Here is a 24957-nt window from a genome sequence, read left to right as displayed (position 1 = left end):
AGCTCAATTTCGAATCTCATAGCAAAGGGTCTAAATACTTATGTAAATAAGGTATTTCTGTTTTTCAAAATGGTATTGAGAGATGATTGCACATAAAGGAAGATAGTCCCTACATTATAGAGTGATAGCTTTGTCATACAAAATGATTTCCATCATCCTGTGAACCCCATTCATTGCTGCTCGCAGCTATATTTGCTATTGATTGATTGTTTGACAAATGGTACTTTTTCAACTGAAGTGTCTTATTTCCCAATTATTATCAATGTATCCCCCTCTATCCAAATAATGGTATTTCTCTGTTAGCTATTTTCCTTCTTTCATACTACAATATTGCCAGTGATTGTTTCCCTTCATTGAATGTTTGACAATGTAAGGGGTTAATACAGCCCCCCACCCATATCTTACCCCACTGTTCAAGCTGCTGTTTGGCCAGCCAACCATGCAACTAGCCCAAACTGAGATGGAGACAGACGGATGTCTGATTCATCACAGAGAGAAAAAACAAAATGAGGCCCAGTCTGTCTCTCTGTCTGAAAAAGAAGACCCAAAGAAACAGAAACAACCCGACAACAACAACAACCAATGTTTATTTTCTGCCAGACATCGCTATTTTAAGATCCAACCCCCATATCCGCTTGAATCGATCTATTCCTACTGACTCATCCAGCTTTTGTCCTTATTGATCATTTTCACTATCTTCAATTTTTTTGCCAACCTTTACGTAAAGTAGACTGGGGAAAAAATGAGCATTTGAAGGAGCTGTTTTGTAACATAACTGACTACCAAACAAATACAGTGGATTACATAAGCCGTAATATGTTTTACCTTTGTAATATCTGCAATAATCAGTGGTTGTGTATGTATGTGTGTCTGTGTGTGTGCATGCATGCAGAGTTTTGTTCTCTATCGTGAAGTTTGCTAAAAGTACATATTTAGTGAGCCTTTTCTCCTTGCCTGTCTTTTAGATGTGTCATGAAGGAGATAAATGTCTTCAAAGAGATGTGGTGGTAATGAAAGGGGCTTCGCTGCATGGTGGCTCAGGAACAGTTTCTCTGAGGCCTCTCAGAATCAGGACACAACCACGATGATCAGTTCAAGTACACTGTCTTCTCCTTCCAACATCAACATGCTTACATCTGTATGGAAATGTTTGCATCCACCAAGTGTCCTTGTACAATCATCCTGCACATTCTGAATTCAGAGATCCACCCGAGTTAATGTCAGATGTTAGATTTCATTTTTTTTTACCTCTTCCGGCTTACATTTCTGCTTATGGTCTGAATATGAAAAGGACAGAACTCTGATGAAGGTGAGCGAGTGTTGCACCTTTTCCTTTGCAATGACAATTACAGCAAGGCATGAGGAAGTAATATTGGGAGAAGGGTAGTCTGGCGGACCAGCCTGTCACGGTTTTCATATGGTGAAGGAGAGTCGGACCAAACTGCAGCGTGTATATTGCAATCCATGTTTAATCAAACAACGTAAACACGAATAAACACAAACACTACAAAACAATAAACGAAACGAAAACCAAAAACAGCCTATACTTGTATCAACTAACACAGCACAAGGACATCAAGACAATCACCCACAATACAACCAAAGAATATGGCTGCCTAAATATGGTTCCCAATCAGAGACAACGATAAACACCTGTCTCTGAATTGAGAACCACTTCAGACAGCCATAGACTAACCTAGAACACCCCACGAAGCTACAATCCCACTATCTACACACCACATACAAAAACCCATGTCACACCCTGGCCTGACCAAATACATAAAGAAAAACACAAAATACTTCGACCAGGGCGTGACACAGCCAGTGATAGCTAGCTCGTTTTATCCGAACGCACTACCAGCATTTTTAAAAGTTGGTTTAATAATACATTCCTGTGCATATATTGTCTCAAATTTCAAGCAGCATAAGGACCAACACCCAGACAACCAGTAAGTAAGTTCAAATGTAAGTAAGTTCAAATGTAATTTTATTCAACATTCCGGCTTGCAGCGGTCCTTAGGAGGACCCTTTCCAAATAATTACATTCCATTCTACCAGAGGGTGCATTATAGATGTAGGATCTTAATTTGATCACCCTGTAGCAGGAGAACTCTCCTGCAATGCAGGAAATGTAAAACTTGTTCGTTTCTTTGAGGTTAAAAAAGACTACTGAATGTGTAGATTCCACTTTGGAATTTCAGACTTGATTTTCCCTAATGAAAAATGTATCAATCCATTCAGAAATGTCCATTAATTATAATCCACATAATAATTAACATTTCCTGTTGCTGCAGGATTCTTTTCCTGCTTTAAAAAACTTGCTCAAACTTTATCTGTAGCTACCTGTCACCGGCTGGTACACCAGGCTAGGAAAAGTGGTGACCAAGCTATATTCAGTTAACATTTGTAAATAAATGTATATCACCGTTGAATACAAGAAGGCCTATGCCTACGGGGTGGAAGCATCAATCAGACTGTTTAGGCCAATGCCAATGCTACTTGGCCTGTCAAGGACAATATATGACAATCAATTTGGTCATGGATTCTAGGCTGTGAACCAACCATCCATTAGCTTAACAGCCAGGCTACTTTGACCGATTGGATCTCTATATAACTGTATCAATAATGTTGTAAAGACTCAATGCATATGAAACGTATTAAATACAGCATGTATTCAACGGAGACAGGTATATATATATATATATATATATATATATATATTCTAATGGATACACAATGTTTGCAGCCATACTAGTGAGCCATAATGTTCTTGCTATCTAATGGATACTGCAGAAACATTTACAAACAAGATGGGCCTTCAATCGGGAAGCAAATAGGAGTCGAACCTGTCATACTTGACATTTTCCTTTTCCCCTCTTTCCTCATCTCCCACTAATGGCACTTTCATTCGTGTGCTTCGGTGTTCTTCAAAAGTCTTGAACTTTGCACCGGGGGCACCTTTCATGCAAGTACATAAAAATGATGATGAATGTCTCAATCACTTAGCTTATTGCACAGAACAAGTGGTGAAGCCCTCAGGGACTGGCTGCTGGAGCCCAGTGGATGCGGTGACACATAGCTTGAATGATTGACCCAGCAGAATAACAGTGACTGCAGGCTTCACAAGGCTCTCAGTCACAGAGACTGACTGTGGAGAAATGGTTGTACCTAGTGCTTGGCTGCACTGGCCGGCCTCAAATCAACAGGCAACAGTGAGCAGGGTTGGGGTCAATTCCATTTCAATTCCAGTCAATTCGGAAAGTACACTGAAATTCAAAATCAAACAGTTTTCAATGCTTTTCAATGAGGAAAATTTGGAATTGGAATTTGGTGTACTTTTTGAATTGACTGGAATTTAAATGGCATTGACCTCAAACCTGGCAGTGAGTTAACCTAGTATTTCATGGAACTTGAGTTCTGATATGTGCTGTTCTTGTAACATAAAGTCTCAGGCTACATCCTCATGTCCATACTAAGATATCACGTTGAATGTCGAACACATTGCCTCATTCAGGTCGTATGCTAGTGTGGATATTGTAACAGAGATTTCAAGTGTTTCTCAGTATGCATACCTTGGTGCTTCGATCACGTTAATTGGAGCGGGGAATGGTCCAAACAGAGCACGGAGAACAGTTCTCAGATGTGAACTCCATTTGTACACAATAAGAAGCAAGCATCGAAGCAAGCTTCAACTGAAATATTCCCAGGATTGTTAACGTAACATGACGCAACCACGTAAAAAATATGCAAAATTTATTCAAAACGATGGCGGCTGTTTTTTTTAGATGAAGCGAGAGAAAATTAACTCCAACTTCGGAATGAAAAGTTGCCCACTTACATCTATCTTATGTACAGTATGTTGTCGGACTTCAATATTTTATCTTGATTTGTTAATGAATACATGTTGTGTTCCTTTTGACATGTTTAACTGCCTAAAATATCCACAGTAGTCTGCGTAGATCGTAGGCTAACTGACGAAGAATTGGTAGCTAGATAACTACCCATGAAAAATGTGTAGCTAACGTTGAAAATCTACCCTGCATACTGTATACAAACATCCCACTGGTCACATATGTCAATTTATCATCTTGTTTTGATTTACATTTGGTTGAGTTGTCAATTAAAGTGAATTCAACGTGAAATCAACATAAAATGTCATAATTTCATTGAATATAGGTTGAAAGTTGTGTGAAAAAAAATAGGAAATTTCCTTACGGTGATGACTTTTTTGCAAATCCAATCAGTTTTCCACGTTGATTCAATAGACAATGTCATGAAAACAATATGCGTGCGTCCATGGGGCAGAAGTCAACGTGTTGTGGTGGTGCTGGATGGTCAGATTGTTAGCAAAATGACGAAGAAACTGAAGAAACTGAAGAAACTGCCATGAAGGGAATCGTAAGATGCCCATTTCAGCTCGTTTCATCTTGTTATTGATACCATGTCTTGTTTTGAGGTGTTTTGACTGATTTCAGCTCAATGCTAATATGACAAAAAATGTGGTAGCTAACTAACCAACAACTGCAACAATGTATTTGAGAGACAACAAGTGCTCATTGTGCAAATGTATTTGTGTTTTCAATAAACATTAGAGACAAAATATATCTTACATGTTGTCAACAATCTAAGCCAACCCGTCTGTTTTGCCCCATAGTTGCGCACCACTTGGTTTTGTTGCTAAACAACCAACCTGTCTATGTTATCACATTGAATATCTGTTGTTGAAATTACGTGGAAACAACGTTGATCCAACCAGATTTTGCCCAGTTGGATTAGTTTTAGGTTGTTTTTTTACATGTAAAACTAGCTAGATTAACATTATTGACATATAGCCAGCTAGCTAGATTAACATTATTGACATATAGCCAGCTAGCTAGATTAACATTATTGACATATAGCTAGCTAGCTAGATTAACATTATTGACATATAGCTAGCTAGCTAGATTAACATTATTGACATATAGCTAGCTAGCTAGATTAACATTATTGACATAGCTGCTGATCATTCTGAAGTTAAACTTTTATGTAGCTATCTTGTTTAATCTGCGAATGCTTCTCAAGTGTAAAATGTGTTGCTTTCTCCACACTCTCATCTTAACAAGAACATGCGCAAGAGAACGTCATCAGAGATCGAGCTTAGAGTATGACGGTGTACAGCATGGTAGTAAACATATTGGGAGACACGCTTAGTTTTCCCAGTGTGCCACGACCAACTTTATCGTTCCTGAGTGAATAAGCCAGGTCTTTTCTTTCAATGTGTTTTTTGGTTAATTCTCACCTTGGTTCACAAGGTTATCATTGCCTCACACTGTCATCTCTATCATGCTGTGGTGTTCCCTGTCCCCCTAATGCTTCTGAATTAATAAGGCAATCTGTGTTCCAGCGACCTGCTGCCCTGAGCTAACACAAACTCCATGAAGAGGAATGAGAAACCAACATGCCTCAGTCTGCTCCATTAATCTTTCTCAGTGATACATTTGGGAAAACGTATGATGGCACCGGAGTTCCAGTGTTGAAAAGCTGTTTAGACTCATAGGCAGGCTACAGATGACAAAGGGATATGGATGGATACGGATACACAGGTTTTTAGCGATATCTATCCATTGAATGTTTAGTAAGGCTTATAATGGATTTATGGGAACAATCACTTATAAATTCACGGTACCTGATAATTGATCATGTTTAGTGGTGGTAACCAATGATGTCTTATTGGCTTCACTGTTTCACAAGTTGACATAGAGAGATGCTGTATGCATCCTCATGGCCTCAGTGTAATAGCATGAGACAGAGGCCTGCCTTACACTGCTAGCTGTGAGAAGAAGTGATCCATCTCCATGTCAACACAGGACAGTTCATCTGGTGTGCTCACCAGCAACGTGTAGCAACCAGACCCAGCCAAAATGGGTGTCAAAAGAACATGGCTAATGCTGTTTGGATCTCGTCTGGGTGACCACCCAAAGGGGAGCTCTGAAACACACTGAGCATGCTCGAAGGGGTTGGGCTTTGCAGTGTTAGCATTAGGATTAGTTGAGTAGCATCATTGGACATCGGATTCATTGTCTCTCTAATTGAGTGTGTTTTTAATGAGATAACCAATTAGAGGTCGACATGGGTATGGTAAGGACTTCACTTTAGTTGAGGCAAAATTGATTATGCTGAAATAGCAAACAAGTGATGAATTAGTATAAGTGAGTGATGGGACCCGCGCCCTCCCGAAAATGAGCATCAAACACAGACAATGGCAAAAACTATTGAATACATCAACAATTTAATCAAGCTTTTGTTGACTTTGTCTTCAGGCAAGACCTACAAATTACCTTTCAAAGAGCAGGAGAAAACAGCTTTTCTCCACAATTATCTAGCAATTACACTGACAGCTCCCACAAAAGCCAGCCAAAGACACTTTGAGATAGGCTGGCGCTCTCTGAATATGAAGTGGAATATTATGTTGAGATCCCATGGGTTCCTGTGACACAAATAGGCCTACATGATGCCAAACTTGTGATTCGGATGCTTGAAGCTAGCCATTTTGCACCAGATAATGTACATAGAATGTGTTGGATATAGCACTGAATAGGACAACATTGAACGACAATGTATGAACACTTACTGTAAACACTAAATAAATAACAAAGCATCAACATATAACACACGCACAAGCAACTCAAAGGAAAATGCTAATCACAGTCATCAATGATCAACTGAGATAAAGAAAATCTGTCTGTTTTTCTAGTCTAACTATGCTCAAATATGTTATTTTGTCTTTTTTTTTATGTGGAAGGCATATACTCCCCCATGCAGCCCTGGGAAAGTAGGTGATATTTTAGCAGAACGTCAGTGAGTAACATATTTATCTGTTATTAACGGTGACAGCTTCTCCGCCTTGGTTCTCCTTCTACACGGAGTGAAAAAAGAGGTGCTTACTCTTTCATCTCCAGCCCTAGTTCCAGATTGCTCGATAAAAATAGCAAATTCTCCTGTTCCCTTGAGGGATTTCCCCGGCGTTATAAACATTGTGTCATCCCAAGTAGGGCCCTATGTCAACGAATGAGGGCCTCTGTGAGAACTCCTCCTCCGCCCACCCCCAATCTACAGTACAACTGATTAGGGGCCAGACGGTGACACTGAGCAAAGGGATTGGGATTAAGCATTCAACACTGATTATTTGCTCTGCCTTTTTTGACACACTAGGGGTGTATCATGTGTGAGAGATTTGGGTTGGAAGGGATAGAAAATAATTCGGAAACATTTTAGCCAGACTTTTGAATCAGACCTTATTGTGTGAATTAGCCAGGCAATGTAATGGCACCCCAATGGTATTCGAAGAGCTCAGTCCAAAGTGGACACTGCTGAGAAATCTAATTTCCCATGGCCATAACTCCACAGGGCCAGCCAGTTAAGAACATCAAATGCAAAGTTTGGGCTGTTGTCCGTGATACTGTTCGTGGAGAGATCACAGAACACGTGTGGATTTAACAGTAGCCTCCGGCTTTGTCTGTACGGGCCTTCCTTCAGCACTGTCCCGTTAATTGGCCATGTGGATAATGTTGGAACTCTGAATTTACATGAAAATGCTTTGAAGACTTTAATACACATGCCCCAAGGCATACTTTCACATTTTAGTTTCCCATGTCTGTGTATGAAACAGAAAGCAAAAGCAGCATGGAAACAGATTCAGGGAAATATGGGATGACAGAAGGGTTGTCAGATACTGTAAGTCCAGAGCTCTTGAGTTTAAATACAAATGGGAATTGATCTTAAACCTTGGCTGGTAATTAAATGCAAGTCGTTGGTGTACCTGAACAAGAAACTGTACACTGTTGGCTTCAGCAAAAAGTCATCGCAAAACAGCACATAGGAAAGGAAAGAAGTAACTATAATAAGAGGCAATGGGTCAGATCAGTGGAGGACAGATCAGTAACTCACCACACTGCATGATTAGGATGGGCCTGAGCTTTATTATATCAGCCATGAAGCTATTTAGGCCTTCTCCCCCCTGGGGCTGTTATGGGCCTGTCAAAAAGGCTGAGAGTGGGTGTCCATCCTCTGCCTATGCTCTACTCATCTCTGCTCTCCTTGCCCCTATGCTTATCAGAGTGTGTACGCCAACTGTACGTTTTAGGAGTGTGTGCATGCGTGTTGTTGATATGTGTGTATGATCGGAGCAATATGTCACAAGCTGTCTGTGCTAGTTGCCACAGTCCCTGCCTGGTAGGCTGTTTAGCTCAGTGTTTGGTCTCAGTGTTTATCTCAGTACCGTTTAGAGGCTGGCCATTGGACATCACCCAGGGCATTGCCTTTTGCGGACCAGACTGCTCAAAGGTGTGTGTGTGTGTGATTCTGTGTGTTTATGTCTCTCTGAATGTGTCTAATGAGAATACGTGTGGTGTCAAGATGGTGCTATGTTTAGCAATTCTCACACAACTCCTGTTTTTCTCTTCTGTCAAACAAAACATGCACTGGCTTAATATCCTCTTATTCCCCCTGAGCCTTCACACGTACTGAGCTGGCATCTTAGCTGAAGCACACACACACAGACTCTCTCTCTCTCTCTCTCTCTCTCTCTCTCTCTCTCTCTCTCTCTCTCTCTCTCTCTCTCTCTCTCTCTCTCTCTCTCTCGTACACACACACAGATTCTCACACACACGTACGCACGCACACAAACACAAACACATATTCTCGCACGTACATATGCATGCACGCACACACACACACACACACACACACACACACACACACACACACACACACACACACACACACACACACACACACACACACACACACACACACACACACACACACACACACACACACACACACACACGCACACACACACTTCGACATCATGCCTGCAAATGTTGCATTTTTAAATGTCATAGAAATCCATGCACCTCCTGAAAATGCTACATGTATGAAGGTTATAGTATGCTGGGTCTTATTTCAGTATCGCGTGAAAACTATGGGATAAGTAAAATCTGGAAATGTCACCTTGTCATTGGTGTAGCCATAGCGAGCCGAATGGTTTATGACAGGACATCATAGCGGTTATCAATATGAAGATCATTATCATGTAACTACCAGTGTTACTTTGAATGTCTACTATATGGGGGGTCCACAATCACTCTCATTTGCCATGATAACTCCCACAGCACCTCTTTACCTTAAAGGGAACATTCAAAATATTGAAACCTCATATTCATCAACTCCAGCACCACCCCAACATCAACATATGTGAACATTTTGCGTGTCTCGGTTTTGTAGTAGAAGATATAGAGTAAAATAGGTTTTTCCAATGACATCATCGGTGTGATTTCATCAGTTGATGATGTCATTGGAAACACTCATCTTCCTCTACCTTTCTTATGACAAAACATTGAAACGCACCATTTTCACATGTTGGGGTGGTGCTGGAGATGATGAATGTGAAGTTGAACATTTTTGAAAGTTCCCTTTAACTCCTCCCAAAATACCATGCTATACATACCGTACACATTCCTCAGCAGTAACCACTGTATGATGAGCTTTTGTTCCTCTGTGCTTTGCATTAAGACTTGGAGGGATCACTCAGTCCACATCCAGACCTATTAGAGAGTTGATGAGGCGCTGTGTTTGGCCGGAGGAGTGTGGGCTTAATTCAAAGAGAAGGGGTTTATGGGTAAAGGTCTAATGATTGAGCAGTGTACTTACTGAGCAGGTGGAAATGGGAAGGCTTCTGTATCAATTAGCCCAATCGCAATATGCCCCCCCCCCATTCATGTCAGAGAGCAGTGAATGAGGAGACCCTCTTATATGTAATGTGAAAGTGTGTGTGTATGTGTGTGTGTGTTTGTGCCCATATTAGCAGACTTATTTAATTTCAAACCTTTCTCTAGTATAAGCTACTTACTGTGATTATCTATATTAGTAAAATGCCCTTGATAAGTGGCTGGTGTCAAAAATGTTCTGTTTATCGTCCCAGCTCTACAGTATATTTGTGGAGTCATATACCCTGAACCATATGTGCAAGTTTTCCTGCAGGCAATACTTATTGTATAATGTGTTTGTACTGGAGCCAGTGTGTCCACCGTTTATTTCTGACTCCTATAGCTACCCTGTCATAGGCTCTTGGTACCGACGGCCCCCCTCTGGCGTGACAGCATGACGCTCTCCAATAAAAAGGCTCTCGCTCCCGGTCACACACATGTCACCATGGCAATTAGCGTGCCAGAGAGTGGGTGATTGACAGCTGCCACAGCTGTGTTGTAAACAAAGAGCAGTTGTGCTCGTAGGGAGACCTACGGCAACCACTGCATCACACCTTTCCTTTTATGATTGATAGTAGAAATACATTGCATACTGTAGGAATCTCTGTACATCCGCCAGTGCAAGGTGGAGACAGATGGTCAGAAACTGATATCATTATAATGATACTGTATGACAGAATGTATGACAGAATGTATGACAGAATACATATCAGTATGCATCCATATACTGTGCCATATAATACCTAGCATCCAACGGTCTGTCACTTATGCTTCTAAAGCTCCTTATCCCTGTGTGGAAAGGTTTATGTATCTTGTCCAAACGGACCATTTTACGGCCCATTGGAGGTAATCCCACTCCTGGCTTGGCCGATGGGCCGATGTTGCTGAGATCACATGTGACGGATGGCAGGTAGCTGGGAAGCAGGCTGCTCCGTCTGGCCTCCTTCGCCGTTCAACACACTCCGGGCCCAGCCCGCATCAATCACCTAGTCAGAGTGGTGGGGGAGTGCTGTGACTATTCCCGGCCCCTCACACTTTTACACACACACACGCACACGCACATAAACACACGCACACACACACACACACAAACACGTACACACTTCTCATTTCCCAAGCTAATGCAAAGGGACTGTATTGAAAGTGGCAGACAGGTCCACTACGCCCCACCTTCCCTTCCTTCCCTACACACAGAGCAGATTTCAACAGCTGTTTGTTCTGTCAGATGGAGAATTGGGAATGACTTGCATTTCAAACCAAGCTGCACAAAGGTATAGTCTCAATTGGTAGGAAAATATCTGCAACAAGACATTTCACTTCATCAACTGAGCTAATTGATCCATTTCAGTGATTTCCTGAAGAATCTCACCTACCTGTGCTCTCAGGTCAAAACCCAAACATGACCCAGCAGCAGTGCATGGGTAAAATCCCCCCGGTGAAGTCCACAACGCATATTGCATGTAACAGACATGACCTACAGCATGGTTAAGCAAGTTAATGATTTCGACATTTTCGGTCCACTAAACAACAATTTATTTGGAACCACAGAGAGTTACCACAAGTTGTAAAGAAAACAGGAGCTACCGCCACTATTACAGCACCATTTCAACTTCAACATTTCATCATCATCAAATCACCTCTGCTTAGTCTAACGCAGTGATAACTAAAAGATACCAAAAACAATTTGGTCCAATCAACATAAGCTGAATATGATGTGGCTGTCCATGGTTCTGATTTCTGTTTGCGCGCGTGTATGTATGTGTTCGTGCAAGTAGAAAAACATGTTGACTCACCCTACTTGTAGAGAAACGCCAATGCCGTCCTCCTCTCTTTCATGTTGACAAAATGGTTTGTCACTCTGTCATACAGTGCATGCTTTTATTTTTTGTTGTCCTAGGCTACCTGGCTAAAATTTTTACTCACTAGCCCATCTTCCATTCACGGGCAACGTTAGCTAGTTAACATTAGCCTTCTACATCTAGCTACTGTACATATTGAATATTTGTTCTGATTAATTCAAATAATGGTTGGATCAGAACCACCGTTATAATCATTGGCCAGTACAGAGAATTATGTAAAACCGTCCAAATCCGTCTCTCCATCCATGGCTAATTTAGGGGCCAATTTTAACTAGCTAGCTAGCCACTGGAGGAGAACAACACAACGAGATGCAACAATTCAAGTTGTTTCTGTTAATGATGTGTGCTCTCAAAGCAACTTGATAGGAGAGACGTCAAATCCAAGCAGGCTTCCTTTGACATTTTTTTTTTATTCCGCCAGGACCATTCATAGTTGAGCTCGCTCAGTTTAGTTCAATGCTGATTGGCTAATTTTGTATATTTGTCTTGTCAATGGAGGCCATGTTCTCACTGGCTTCCCATGCCTTCAATGCTATGGACGACAACAACTTCATACTTGTTTGGACCAGACAGCATCAGATAGATGGCCTACACGTAGAGAGACAGGGGGCGCTGTTTCGCTCATTCGGATGCTTTCTCCTGTGAGATACATTCAGCCTCTTGCCAATTGAAGGAATATTATGGAACACAGAGAGACAAAAAATATAAATTATAATATTATTATTTGGGGGGGGGCTGGCTTCCGTTGGCCTTCATGAATACACACCACTGAACATGACACGTAAAAAAATCTGACCTGCCTGCGATACTCCAGAAAAAGGATCGCCAGTCCTCCCATAGCTCACAGAAAATAAAACATGTTCTCTGTTCTAAAGGCAACAGAGAGAGAGAGAGAGAGCTGCATGACACTATAGTAGCGTATTGTCCTGGAGTTGTTCACTGTTGGCCCCTTTGTGAAGCAGGGTGAGCAAAGTTCAGCAGGCCAACACACATTCTTAATGATTCATAGGGTTTGGAAGCATGGTGGTCCCAGTTGACCTTACTGAATGTCTGAGAAGATGCCCGCTGAGTGGGGAATTCAGAGGACTAATACTAAAAGAGATGGCAAAGATTCAGGAGGAACTGTGCTACACTATCCTATTTTATGGAATTTGAAATATACTTTATCAATGAAAAACCTCAGCAGCATCATTCATTTTCAAAAAAAGTATTTAATGTAAATTCAGCCTGAGCCAGTTATAGGATTCTCTGGCACACTCTAAGGAAGAGGGGTGGAGCCCTCTTCCCCAACAGCATATTTGCATCCGATTGTAAACAAGATCTGCTGGGTGGAGTTTTCCACAGATTTTCATGGCAAGTTACATGTCACTGAAACAGGGGCGTAGGCATATATATCTTTTTTGGATAGGCATTTTTTATACTTATTCATTTATTTATTTAGTGATTGCACCATATATTATTTTCGTAATACAATCATTTTATACTAGTGCATAGTACTTGGAGCAACCTCGTTACATTTACAAATAATTACCTATCCCAGCATATTAAAATAAGACAGTAACTTTAGACCAGTTGCCAACTTGCCAACAACACAAAACTCATCTTCAGATGCACTTTAATCTCAATGGGTTTACAAGCCTATGTTCGATGTTACAATTTATACCACGGCGGGCAGTAGTACTATAAAATGGTTCCTTACCTTTAGTAGACGTGTCATAAGGCGTGACCTACATCACAAGGTGCAAATGGAGAGGTTTTGAGTTGAATATGGTGACGATTTCATCAAAATCCAATGTATCTGTAAGTTCACGGCCAAAAGACAGCAAACTGAAGTGGTTCAGTTCACGGCCAAAAGACAGCAAACTGAAGTGGTTCAGCCGGCCGCTTGTCATTGATGTGCGAAGACAATTTTTTTAATCCTAGTTGTTGTTGAGAAAAGTCTCTCCACACTGCATGTCATTGGAAGTGTGTCAATGATCCTTAACAGAGAGTTTATATTCAGGAAAATATCATCAGGGCAGCTGTCAAGTACACCCATTATGGAGGAAAAGTCACTCTTTCCCATGTTACTTTTCAGCATCCTCAATTGATATTGCAGAATGCATGTGGTCTTCAGCCGCTCTTTAAGGCCGCAGGTTTGGGATTCCTTGGAAAAGGAGGCTGCTGCTTGCATGATCCCATATGTGTTTTATTGAAATCTTGAGTTCAATTCAGTAATCTGTCTGTCTAGAATATTGTTGTTCTCCCTAATGAAGTTGTGACGACACTTGTCTGCACATTTTACAGGCAGTTTTCGCTGCCGTGATGCACTCACATCCCATTTACTAATATCACGCTTAATCATCACCTCTTCAGTTAGCCTGAGAACTTTATCGAATTCTCCTCCCGAGTTGTCTCTGAACGTAGAACACCTGCGTTTGAGGATTTCAATTAAACCAATACAGTCCGTCACAGATAATGTAGAGAGAGCTCTGTAACAGGAATAAGGAATACACACTTGTTGTCCTGGATTTGTTGTAAGAGGGCATCCATCGGCTTCTAATTTGGTTTGTCCACAAGCCTCTGAAAACCCTGAAAGCACCTCTAAAATGACATCTATCAGTAACAGCACTTTGCTCACAGACCCTGATTTTGAACTCTACCGTACACCCGTGGATCTTTCTAGCTCGATACACGGTCTATCGGGATGCAACTCTTTCTGTACTTCCTATGAATCCAGCATGTCTGTGGGATCCACTCATAAATGTGGGTAGCTGATTTACCGTGTCTAAAAAAGTCCTGACGTGTCCAGACACTTTTGCTGCGGTGCACAGAACCCGAATTCAGACGGTGGGAGTTGCAATGCACATATTCCCGCTTGCTTAAATGTTTGCTTTAGTAGGACATGTACCCCTCCTCTGTTCCCTGACATGACTGATGCACCATCAAAACAAAGACACACACAGAGTGGGATCCAACTCCAGGGGTTGAAACACTTCTAGTATTTTCCGAGACATTCCTTGTGCAGACAAATCAGCAGTTTCCATAAAACCAACAGCTCTTTCTTTAACCATTCCAGCATGAATGTATCGGATGCACACAGCAATAAGTTCTCATTTAGATTGATCTTTATATTAATCTGCTAGTATGGCAAAATACGTGGAAGGCGCAGAATGACCTTCATCTTTTATCCTCCACAGTAACAGTCTTGCTGCACACTCCAGCATCTTGTTCTGAATTTCGGGGCTCATAAGCGTGGCATTGCGAGGTAGAACATTAAGCCTGTTTTGTATTTCTGAGTCATACTTTGTCATAAATCTGAATTCGACATTTGCCTCAGGAAAGTGCCTACAAAATGTACAATAAATTGCATATTTTGCTTTACTATACTCAATCCACACTAACTGGTCATACCAACTTTAAGTGAAGCAGCGTGATTTGCCATTTATCATACTTGAAGGGAACTTTGCTAGCTTTGGTTGACAGGCTTGTTCATAAACAGCAGACAAATCTGTCGGTGGACCTACTGCAGGTTCACTCCCGCCCGAAGCATCAAAAACGAGAGGAGGCCGTGGGGTAGGCAAGCATGCCTGGCTAGACGTGGCATTGATGGTTGTGATGGCGATTGCGGTTGTTTCTATCATGGCGCCACCTGTTAATGTCTCATTCTGGAAGCTATCGTGTATTGATCCAAATGATTTTCTGGCACACTCTCCTTCTCCTCACTCCTTTTCCTTTTTTGAAAAACCTAGCGATCGACATTTGGTTTGCCATTGCTAGAACTACTAAATGACCTTAGCCGGTGAGTAAATTTGAGTAAGCTAGCATTGTAGAACTTGCTAGCTAATGCGCTACAAAGTTTAGCCATGTGACGTTGGCAGGTTGTTGAGGCAAACCACAGTATGAATTTATTTAAAATGTAACCAATAGTCGGAAGCAAACTTGATTGTCGCGGGCTATTTCTTTGTTACATTATAATAAAATTACCCATAGAAAATAAATCTCACATGCGCTTCTTTTAAAAATGTAATAAATTATAACACAATTTATACTGAATAATTTCTGGGACATTTTTTGGGTAGGCCTGAGATCAAACTGGTTTTGCCACTGCAATGAAGTTACGATTTGACGCCATGTAAAGCGAATCATATTGTACCCCATATGGCAAATTTGATTTGAATGCACATCCCACTTCTGACACCATATTCCTGGGGCAGCAGATAGCCAGCTGGGATGGCAGGTTGCCTAGTGGTTAGAGAATTGGGCCAGTAACTGAAAGGTTGCTGGATTGAATCCCAGAGCTGACAGGGTAAAACCTGTTGTTCTGCCCCTGAATAAGGCAGTTAACCCACTGTTCCCTGGTAGGCTGTCATTGTAAATATACATTTGTTCTTAACTGATTTGCCTAGTTAAATAAAGGTTCATTTAAAAATAAACTAAATATCTCAGGCAGGGCTTGAATCAAGGACTACTATGCCACCATACTGCTGAATAATTCTGTTTAAAAAACTGTGTAGTGCTGATTTAGGTGGCTTGGTGACAACGGTGCTTCGTCTGAGAAGAGTGTCTATTGAGCGGTAACTCTGTAATTACCTTGCGATTGCAGATGGTCGGGAAGGAGAGTCTCAAAGGATTTGTCTGAGGGCCTGGTTGACTGTTTTCAGATTTGTAAATGCAGATGGCCCCGGCTCAGAGCTCCTTGAGAGACAGCCAGAAATAGCGACCTCTTAATGCAAAGTCCAGTCACAATAGCCACTGCTTCATTTAGAGTAGACTGTGCCACTGCCATTGGTCTTGAACCACAGGTCACCAACACTTCAACACATCGTGTTAAGTGTCTGGTGGAGTCCAATACTTAGTCTGAGTCCCTGTTGTTATCCTGGGATTCTCAACTGAAGTTATATTAATCATCTGGGCAGAGAAAATAAAATCTGGTTTCAGTTTGAAAATCAGACGGTACTCTTAAAAAAAAATACAATTTTGTCTCACTGTGACCCAGATGTTTTAGAAGCGGAATGGAAGATGGAATCAGGTCCCCCGAGACATAGAATTAATAGTTCTCTTTTAATCCTTGCAAATACGCCTGTTCTTAATTTAGATATTAATTACATCTTGTAATTTGGCAAATGCGGCGAAAAGTCTGCCAAGGATGCCCCTTGACGCTCCTCTGGAGCTCTCTCTAACAGGCCTCTCTCTGTTTCCTATCAGCTCAATCAAATGAAACAGCCTCGCCTAATTTAATATGGAGCATTTCACTGGTTTTCCCATTATGTTCATTGATTAAGACGAGGCTTTGGAGGTTTGTGCTCACTGTTGTAAGTGTTTTCATTGGTTAATTGCTGAGAGAATTGAGTGTGATTCTTTGACATATGTTTTTTAAAATGTAAATAGAATTACCATTGAGAGCAACTGCTTCTCAAGATGAACACATACACTGTACCGTAAATCCATATATTGTCCATTTTATTCAACATATATTGACACCTGTACCTACAGTAGATGCCAAATACTGTATTGTCTTTTCCTATCCACAGTGCATGTCTATCCGAGGCCATGGGTTTGTGCTGGACAAATACAAATGCCAGTGCAAGACAGGCTTCTACCACCCCAACAGAGTGGCGGTCAATGGCTTCAAAAGTAAGTAACATTACGGATATTTGCCAACATGTTACAAACATGCTCTGCGATGTGTGACATCACTTGGGATGAGAGCATGGCGAGGACTGAAGGCAAATCATGGTCCTCAAAAAAATCATGATCCTCATTCGCAGCAGCTGCAAGACGGTGATGTGTTGACCATGCAAATGTATTCCAGTTCTTCTTCTTTCTGTTGTTCCTTCCAGTCGCATATGATGGCTCCTAATCGGGAAGAGGAACTTAGCAGATGTAGCTGTCTGACCCTTTGAACACTCTCTCACGACATGTTAAGTAGTGTTAGTAGCATTAGCATAACCCTTGCTATGACGACATTACCGTTGTTGACGACATTACCGTTGTTATGACGACATTATCTTAAACCTCGCCTGGTGTTGGCACCATGTGGTCCTTTATAATCCTTTATTTAAGGAACAAGATACAGTGGAATCGTCATTTTGTGACCCTTCTTCCTTCCCTCCTTTGTATGTTAATTAGAATAGGCCCTTGCAGACATGAAGCCCCTGTGGTATTCGGTTGGTCGGGCTTGAAGCCCACTCACACTCCTGTGTTCTCCTCCCAGCTCTCTCCCTCAGTCTCCTCTCATCCCACCCGGACCTCTGCATGTCTCTCTGTGTCTGCATCAGTCCCCCCCCGTCATCCCTCCCTCCCTCTCTTCATCCCTCCATCCTTACCCACACTCGTCCCCTTTTTCATATGACAGCACAGCAAGAGCTCCCACCACGAAGTTAAGCTCTCTCTCATTCAGAGAGGGGTAGATGTTCTTCAGCAGTCTTGCCCACCACCGGGCCAATAACAACTGTTGTCTTAATCTCAAAGTGAACATTCTCCATCCTCAACACTCTTTGTAGAGGAAACCGCCACTGTTCACCTTTCCTTTTCGATTCCTTACATTTCTATAGCTTTAGCTTCCAATGAAGTTAGGCTCGCTTTCAGACTGTGAGAAATTGAGTCAACAGGAGAAGCAATGAGCCAAATGAGAAACAGCTATGAGTCATACCATCAAACCAATGGGAGATAAGTAGGTATTTTCAGGAGATCAAGGATGTGCAGAGTCATAGAGTTCTAAAATAGTCTTTGGTTAAGAGCAAAGTCCCAGTAAATGGTAGAACTGGTTGGATTTTTACCCAATATCGCTGCCAACCTGGCATCACTAAAGGGTTTCTCGCTCTCTCCATCGACACCCCTCTTGAGACAATTATCTGAGCCCAGCAGCCTTTTTCATGTCCCCTGAATTTGTCCATTTAGAAATAATGTGAGCCTTGCACATTTCTCTGTGCTTTAGCCATGAGTATTCTCTGCGGAATCCTGGTATGCCAATCGTTGAACCAGGGAAACTGTGTTGACTTTTCATGTTCACGCATATGCTTTGATGTTTAGGTGCAGTACAGACACCAGAGAGAGCTTAGGTTTCATCCTCCAGGCTTTCACTCTATCATATGGTGGCAGGTAGTCTATCGTTTCGAGCGTTGGGTCATTAACCGAAAGGTTGCTGGTTCGAAGACCTGAGCCAGCACCGTACTGCTATGGCTGACCCTGTAAAACAACACATTTCACTGCACCTATTTTTGTTTTTACAGAGGATACTGTCATCATTTTAAAAAGGCTGTTTACTTAAAGGCCCAGTGCAGTCAAAAACTTGATTTCCTGTGTTTTATGTATATATTTCCATACTATGAGGTTGGAATCATATTTGAATACTATAATAATAATACTAATTGTGAAAATTATGATAATGCCTTTTTAGTGTAAATGCTGTTTGAAAACCCCCTCAAATTTCTTCATATTTTGGTTCAGATGGAGTTTTGGCCTGCCTGGGGACATCATTATTAGACCAATAAGAAAGAGAGTTCCAAACCTATCTGCCAATAACAGCTAGTTTTCAGTGTTCCCCTTCTCACTCAGACAACTCCCAGATAGTCCTAGCAATATTCTTTCTTGAGAAATTGCTCTTTGCTAAGAAGCTATTTTTGTTTATTTTTGACCATTATAATTGAAAACAGTCTCAGCAAAGTATTCAATTATTACCCAGAAATGATTTGATATTGAGATAAAAACGCCTGCATTGGACCTTTAACACAAGAGCCGAGTGAGTCATTCAGACTCAATTTGAATTCAACATTTTAAACAAGATGTGCTTCTATGCCCTCATCCATACAGCCAATCAAACAGTCAGCGACGTTTAAAGTGTCCGTTACTTAGCTATGGCTTTAGCAATGTCAGGTGTAGGTGTATGTACTGCTGACAGAAACACTCTATTACAACAAACAGTATGCCACCCCTCCTTGTTATATACAATGGTACACAACATAAATCCTTTTTTACATACTGAAAATGATGTCATCAATGATCGAAGATGTGGAAGTTAATCAATGCCACCCTATTCCTTTAGAGTGCACTACTTTAGACCAGGGCCCGGGATCTGGTCAAAAGTAGTGCACAATGTAGCGAATAGGGTGCAATTTATGCACATGTTGGGTCTTATCTTAAAAAAATAGCTGTGAAATTCCAATAAATGGAGGTGAGATGATATGATGATAATGATGATGATGATGATGGTGATGATGCCGAAGCCAGAGAAGATATTAGAGATATAGAGGCCTGGCACAGATGGTGTTCGAACACCCACGTAGAGACCTACAGGAAACCACAGGAGGAGCAGCCATAATCAGAGAGAAGGGCCTATGTTTAACACGTTTAAGGAGAGCCACTTGAACAGGGTGAAAGGTTACGTTGACATAAGGAGCCTGGCTCCCTCTAATTGCTACAAAGGAGCAGAAGAATAGCACTAAGTAATTTACCAAATAAAGCTACCATAAAGTACTACAAAGTACCTAATTTAGTTGAGTGTTGAAGTGCCATTTTATTGGAAATAGTTTTTATGACCCAGGTAAAAAATCTTTAACAAATCTTTCTGTCACAGGTTGGGGCAGAAAGGGAAAAGCTTCAAACGGGGGTCCTAACCTGGCCGAGGGGTCGTCCAGCGACTGCCTGCCCTGTCAGGAGGGCTGTGCCTACTGCAAGGATGACACGCCCTGTATTGCTCGAAGCGACAGCGCCCTGCGCATGGCCGTGCTCTCCTTCCAGGTCCTGTGTATGCTGGTGGACTTTGTCAGCATGGTGATCATCTACCACTTCCGCAGGAACAAGGTGAGGCACTATTCAGCCGTCATTCATCCCCATCTACATGGATCATAATCACTATTCATCATCTATTACATTGATTTATGATATATTGATATATAGTTAATGATTTAATACATGTTATTCATGTTATTTTCCATCCTAATTCATCATCTATGTCGATGTATTAGTTAATGGATGACTGGGTCTATCTTATCCTTTCCTTTTTTTGTTCCTGAACCTGAATGAGAACAGGGGACACACTGTGCTGTACTTTTTGAACAGATTGATATGTGCTGTATATTTTACTGTATAGATTGGATGTGTTTCGACCATATGGCCATGGGTAGCTCAGGAACGTTCAACAAGTGTATTATTCATGGAGATACCTCTTCTGAGAGTTCAGAGCAGCACAAATAATAATTGACTCTATCTGATTATACATGATTCATTGGGCACACACAATCTGGTACAGTTTGGCACATTGATGGCAGAATTAAGGTTCCAACTCTAAGCTTTAATGCCGATTGACGAATTTAGTTGGCATTTGCACCAGTTCAAAAGTTGTATCTTTAGTTTCAACTGAACTGGAGTGAGTTTTCCAAGACATTCGTGGCACTAAGATCAGCGTTCGCTCCTTGCCAACCAAATGTCTCACTCTTAGACTCTATGAGATGATCTTAGCTACAACGTTTTGGAGTTCACTATAGAGCTGGGCTTCTATCCACGAGATGTTTCAGAGTAGGAGTGCTGATCTAGGAACAGGCCCACCCTGTCTACATTATCTTATTCATTATGATCTTAAAGGGAAAACTGAAGAATATAGGCCCTGATGTTCAGCATATGTTATGAAGGGAGAATGTTAGTACAATGAAATTGAGAACAGTGCTGCATACCTTAGGTAGATGAAAATAACTATGTTGAGTCTAAGACAAGGGTTTAGTCTAGGCCTCACTGGTAAGTAAGCCTTGTCAGAGCAGCCTAAAGTGCAGGAGCCTATTACATATTTTTTTTTAGCATGAGGCAGCCCTTGGACAGGATGCTAGACTTTCATGGGCCGATCCATCACCTTAATGCTGAGTGCCAAGCAGGGCATTATGACCCATTTTTAGAGTCTTTGGTATGACTTGACTAGGGATCGAACTCCAAACCGTTCAATCTCAGGGCAGACACTCTAACCACAAGGCCACTGAGTTGGTGTGTGGAGGGATCTGATTTCTCTTAACAAGATTCAGTTTCTCCATGGCTGTCCTCGATGCTATAGGCTTATAAATAGATCTGCCTTGCTTCTCCAATTCCCACACACTCTCCAAATCCCCCAGGCTTCTTACAGTAAAATAATAACATCTCTGTGATAAAATAATCTTGGGTACAGTGATATTCTTTGATACAAGTAAAAACTTTAAGAAACCTCCTTGCCTTGGATATGGAATCCTCAAGAATGTGTGTACTGTAGACCACACTACCTACGTAGAGAGTTTTCATCTGTATTTTTCGTAACTGTCTACATACCACCACAGTCAGAGGCTGGCATTAAGCAATGGCTTTAGCACCTATGGCTTTTACAGCTTTGAATGAGCTGTATTCCGCCATAAGCAAACAAGAAAATGCTCACACAGAGGTGGCTCTCCTAGTAGCCTGGGACTTTAATGCAGGGAAACTTAAATCTGTTTTGCCACATTTCTAGGGGGAACGGCACCTCAGTACCTCCAGGCTCTGATCAGGCCCTACACCCAAACAAGGGCACTGCGTTCATCCACCTCTGGCCTGCTCGCCTCCCTACCACTGAGGAAGTACAGTTCCCGCTCAGCCCAGTCAAAACTGTTCGCTGCTCTGGCCCCCCAATGGTGGAACAAACTCCCTCACGACGCCAGGACAGCGGAGTCAATCACCACCTTCCGGAGACACCTGAAACCCCACCTCTTTAAGGAATACCTAGGATAGGATAAAGTAATCCTTCTCACCCCCTTAATAGATTTAGATGCACTATTGTAAAGTGGCTGTTCCACTGGACGTCATAAGGTGAATGCACCAATTTGTAAGTCGCTCTGGATAAGAGCGTCTGCTAAATGACTTAAATGTAAATGTAAATGTTAAATGTGCAACCAGAGGGAAAAAACACTGGACCACCTTTACTCCACACACAGATACACATACAAAGCTCTCAGTCACCCTCCATTTGGCAAATCTGACCATAAACCTATCCTCCTGATTCCTGCTTACAAGCAAAAATTAAAGCAGGAAGCTCCAGTGACTAGATGAATAAAAAAGTGGTCAGATGAAGCAGATGCTAAGCTACAGGACTGTTTTGCTAGCACAGACTGGAATATGTTCCGGGATTCCTCCGATGGCATTGAGGAGTACACCACATCAGGAAGAAGGTCAGAGACCTGGCCGTGTGGTGCCAGGACAACAACCTCTCCCTCAACGTGATCAAGACAAAGGAGATGGTTGTGGACTACAGGAAAAAGAGGACAGAGCACGCCTCCATTCTCATCGACGGGGCTCTGGTGGAGCAGGTTGAGAGCTCCACCACATCACTAACAAACTAACATGGTCCAAACACACCAAAATAGTCGTGAAGAGGGTATGACAAAACCTATTCCCCCTCAGGAGACTGAAAAGATTTGGCATGGGTCCTCAGATCCTCAAAAGGTTCTATAGCTGCACCATCAAGAGCATCCTGACTGGTTGCATCACTGCCTGGTATGGCAACTGCTCAGCCTCCGACTGCAAGGCACTACAGAGTGTAGTGCAAATGGCCCAGTACATCACTGGGGCCAAGCTTCCTGCCATCCAGGACCTCTATACCAGGTGGTGTCAGAGGAAGGCCCTAAAAATTGTCAAAGACTCCAGCCACCCTACTCATAGACTGTTCTCTCTGCTACCGCACGGCAAACGGTACCGGAGCTCCAAGTCCAAGTCCATATTTTTTAACTGCGTTGTTGGTTAGGGGCTCGTAAGTAGGCATTTCACTGTAAGTAGGTATTCACTCTAATACCTGTTGTATTCGGCGCATGTGACGAATAACATTTGATTTGATTTGATACTGGCAAAATATGGCAAGGCCATTACTTAGATTTGACAGTATTAAAGGCAACTTCGCTGTTCTACTTCTACAACATAACATTTACTTTATGTAGTAGAGCCGTATAGTCCTGAACCAGTTCCTTATTCATAGCCTGGTGAACTTTCGGCTGTTGAACTTTTGGCTCTATAATCGCATTAGCTTTCTGGATTGGAGCACAACACCTAAGCCCTCAGTTGGGTTCGGTCAATTAATTGGCTTCATTTAGGACTTTGTCTTGAGCGTGAGAAATCTCTGATTAGGATGTAGGTTGACAGATTCACTGACAGGAGAACATCTCCTTACTGGATCACACACACCTTGGGATGAGTTTGCTCTAATAGGGCTGAGACGAACAATGTCTTTTCTCACGAATAGAACTTCTAGAATTGGGAGGTATGTCATATTGAATGTCCCTGTATGTAATCATCATTTATCCTCCAAAAGGGACTTTACTTCTGTTGCCACTCTATGCGTGGTAGCAGCACTATCATTTGCTCAAGGTTCAAGAGCAGTAAGCTGTGTATAGGCACTTATACTGTATGTTTGCCAACCAATGGCACAGCTGTCCATTGCCCCTTGAAAGCATCCTCACGCACCGTTTACTGTAAAAGAATGCATGGCTGAATGTCTGATGGACTGTAATAGGAGCCTGGAAATATCCATGAAATGGAAAACCATAGAAAAACGTAGAATGTTCTAGTTCTGTGGGGCAAATATTTATTTGATGAGTTTTGATAAGGCTTAGGATACAGCTGTTATTTATTTTGTTTGTTTACGAATGCACTAGTACATTGACATTTTAGTCATTTAGCAGACACTCTTATTGAGCGACTGAAAATAAGCTCATTCACCTTAAGGTACAGTAGCTAGGTGAGACAACCACATATCACAGTCATCGTGAGTACATTTGTCCTCAATAAAGTAGCTATGAAAGTAGGCTTCATTCAGGTCGTCTTGGCTCTTACTAATACGTAGAGTTTTAGCATTATTCAAATTAAACCTTTATTAAATGTTGTTTCTGTCTCCTGTGTTCCAGAGTATCAGAGCCTCTGGGGTAGTTCTATTGGAGGCCGTCCTGACTGGAGCACTGCTTCTCTACTTTCCGGTGAGTCAGTGTGTGTGTGTGTGTGTGTGTGTGTGTGTGTGTGTGTGTGTGTGTGTGTGTGTGTGTGTGTGTGTGTGTGTGTGTGTGTGTGTGTGTGTGTGTAGGAGGGGGGTTATTTACTATCTGTAGTATGATTGGCCTCTGCCCTTATTATTTAAAAGTTTACGACAAAGTTAGAATGTGACAAAAAGTTGCCATTCAGTTTAACTTTTGATCCAGACCATATATTAATTCAACAACACACAAAAACAACTTTTTTTTTTGTATGACAAGACTAATGTGGCATGAAGGCTGCCATGGAATGTTGACTTGGTCAGGTCATAGAAAACCGTTCATAAATCACAGTGCCTTGTTTTGGAGGGTTTCTACAGAGTAGAGTTAAACAGTGTTTCTTTGTTTGGCGGAGACAAACATCCTGGG

General features: G+C 41.8%; 1 protein-coding gene across 1 annotated transcript in view; it reads left to right on the top strand.

The window, feature by feature from the left end:
• The window catches only part of gpr158a (G protein-coupled receptor 158a), a 100522-nt gene that overhangs the window by 28993 nt on the left and 46572 nt on the right, over positions 1-24957 (top strand). Inside the window, exons 3-5 of the mRNA XM_035758228.2 lie at positions 17119-17221; positions 20163-20389; positions 24469-24537. Of these exons, the coding sequence (XP_035614121.1) occupies positions 17119-17221; positions 20163-20389; positions 24469-24537 (399 nt within the window). The remainder of the gene's footprint in view (positions 1-17118; positions 17222-20162; positions 20390-24468; positions 24538-24957) is intronic.

Source organism: Oncorhynchus keta, chromosome 4 (assembly GCF_023373465.1).
Source record: "Oncorhynchus keta strain PuntledgeMale-10-30-2019 chromosome 4, Oket_V2, whole genome shotgun sequence".
Lineage (NCBI taxonomy): Eukaryota > Metazoa > Chordata > Actinopteri > Salmoniformes > Salmonidae > Oncorhynchus > Oncorhynchus keta.
Note: the sequence above shows the minus strand (reverse complement) of the source record. Positions and strands in the feature narration are given on the sequence as shown.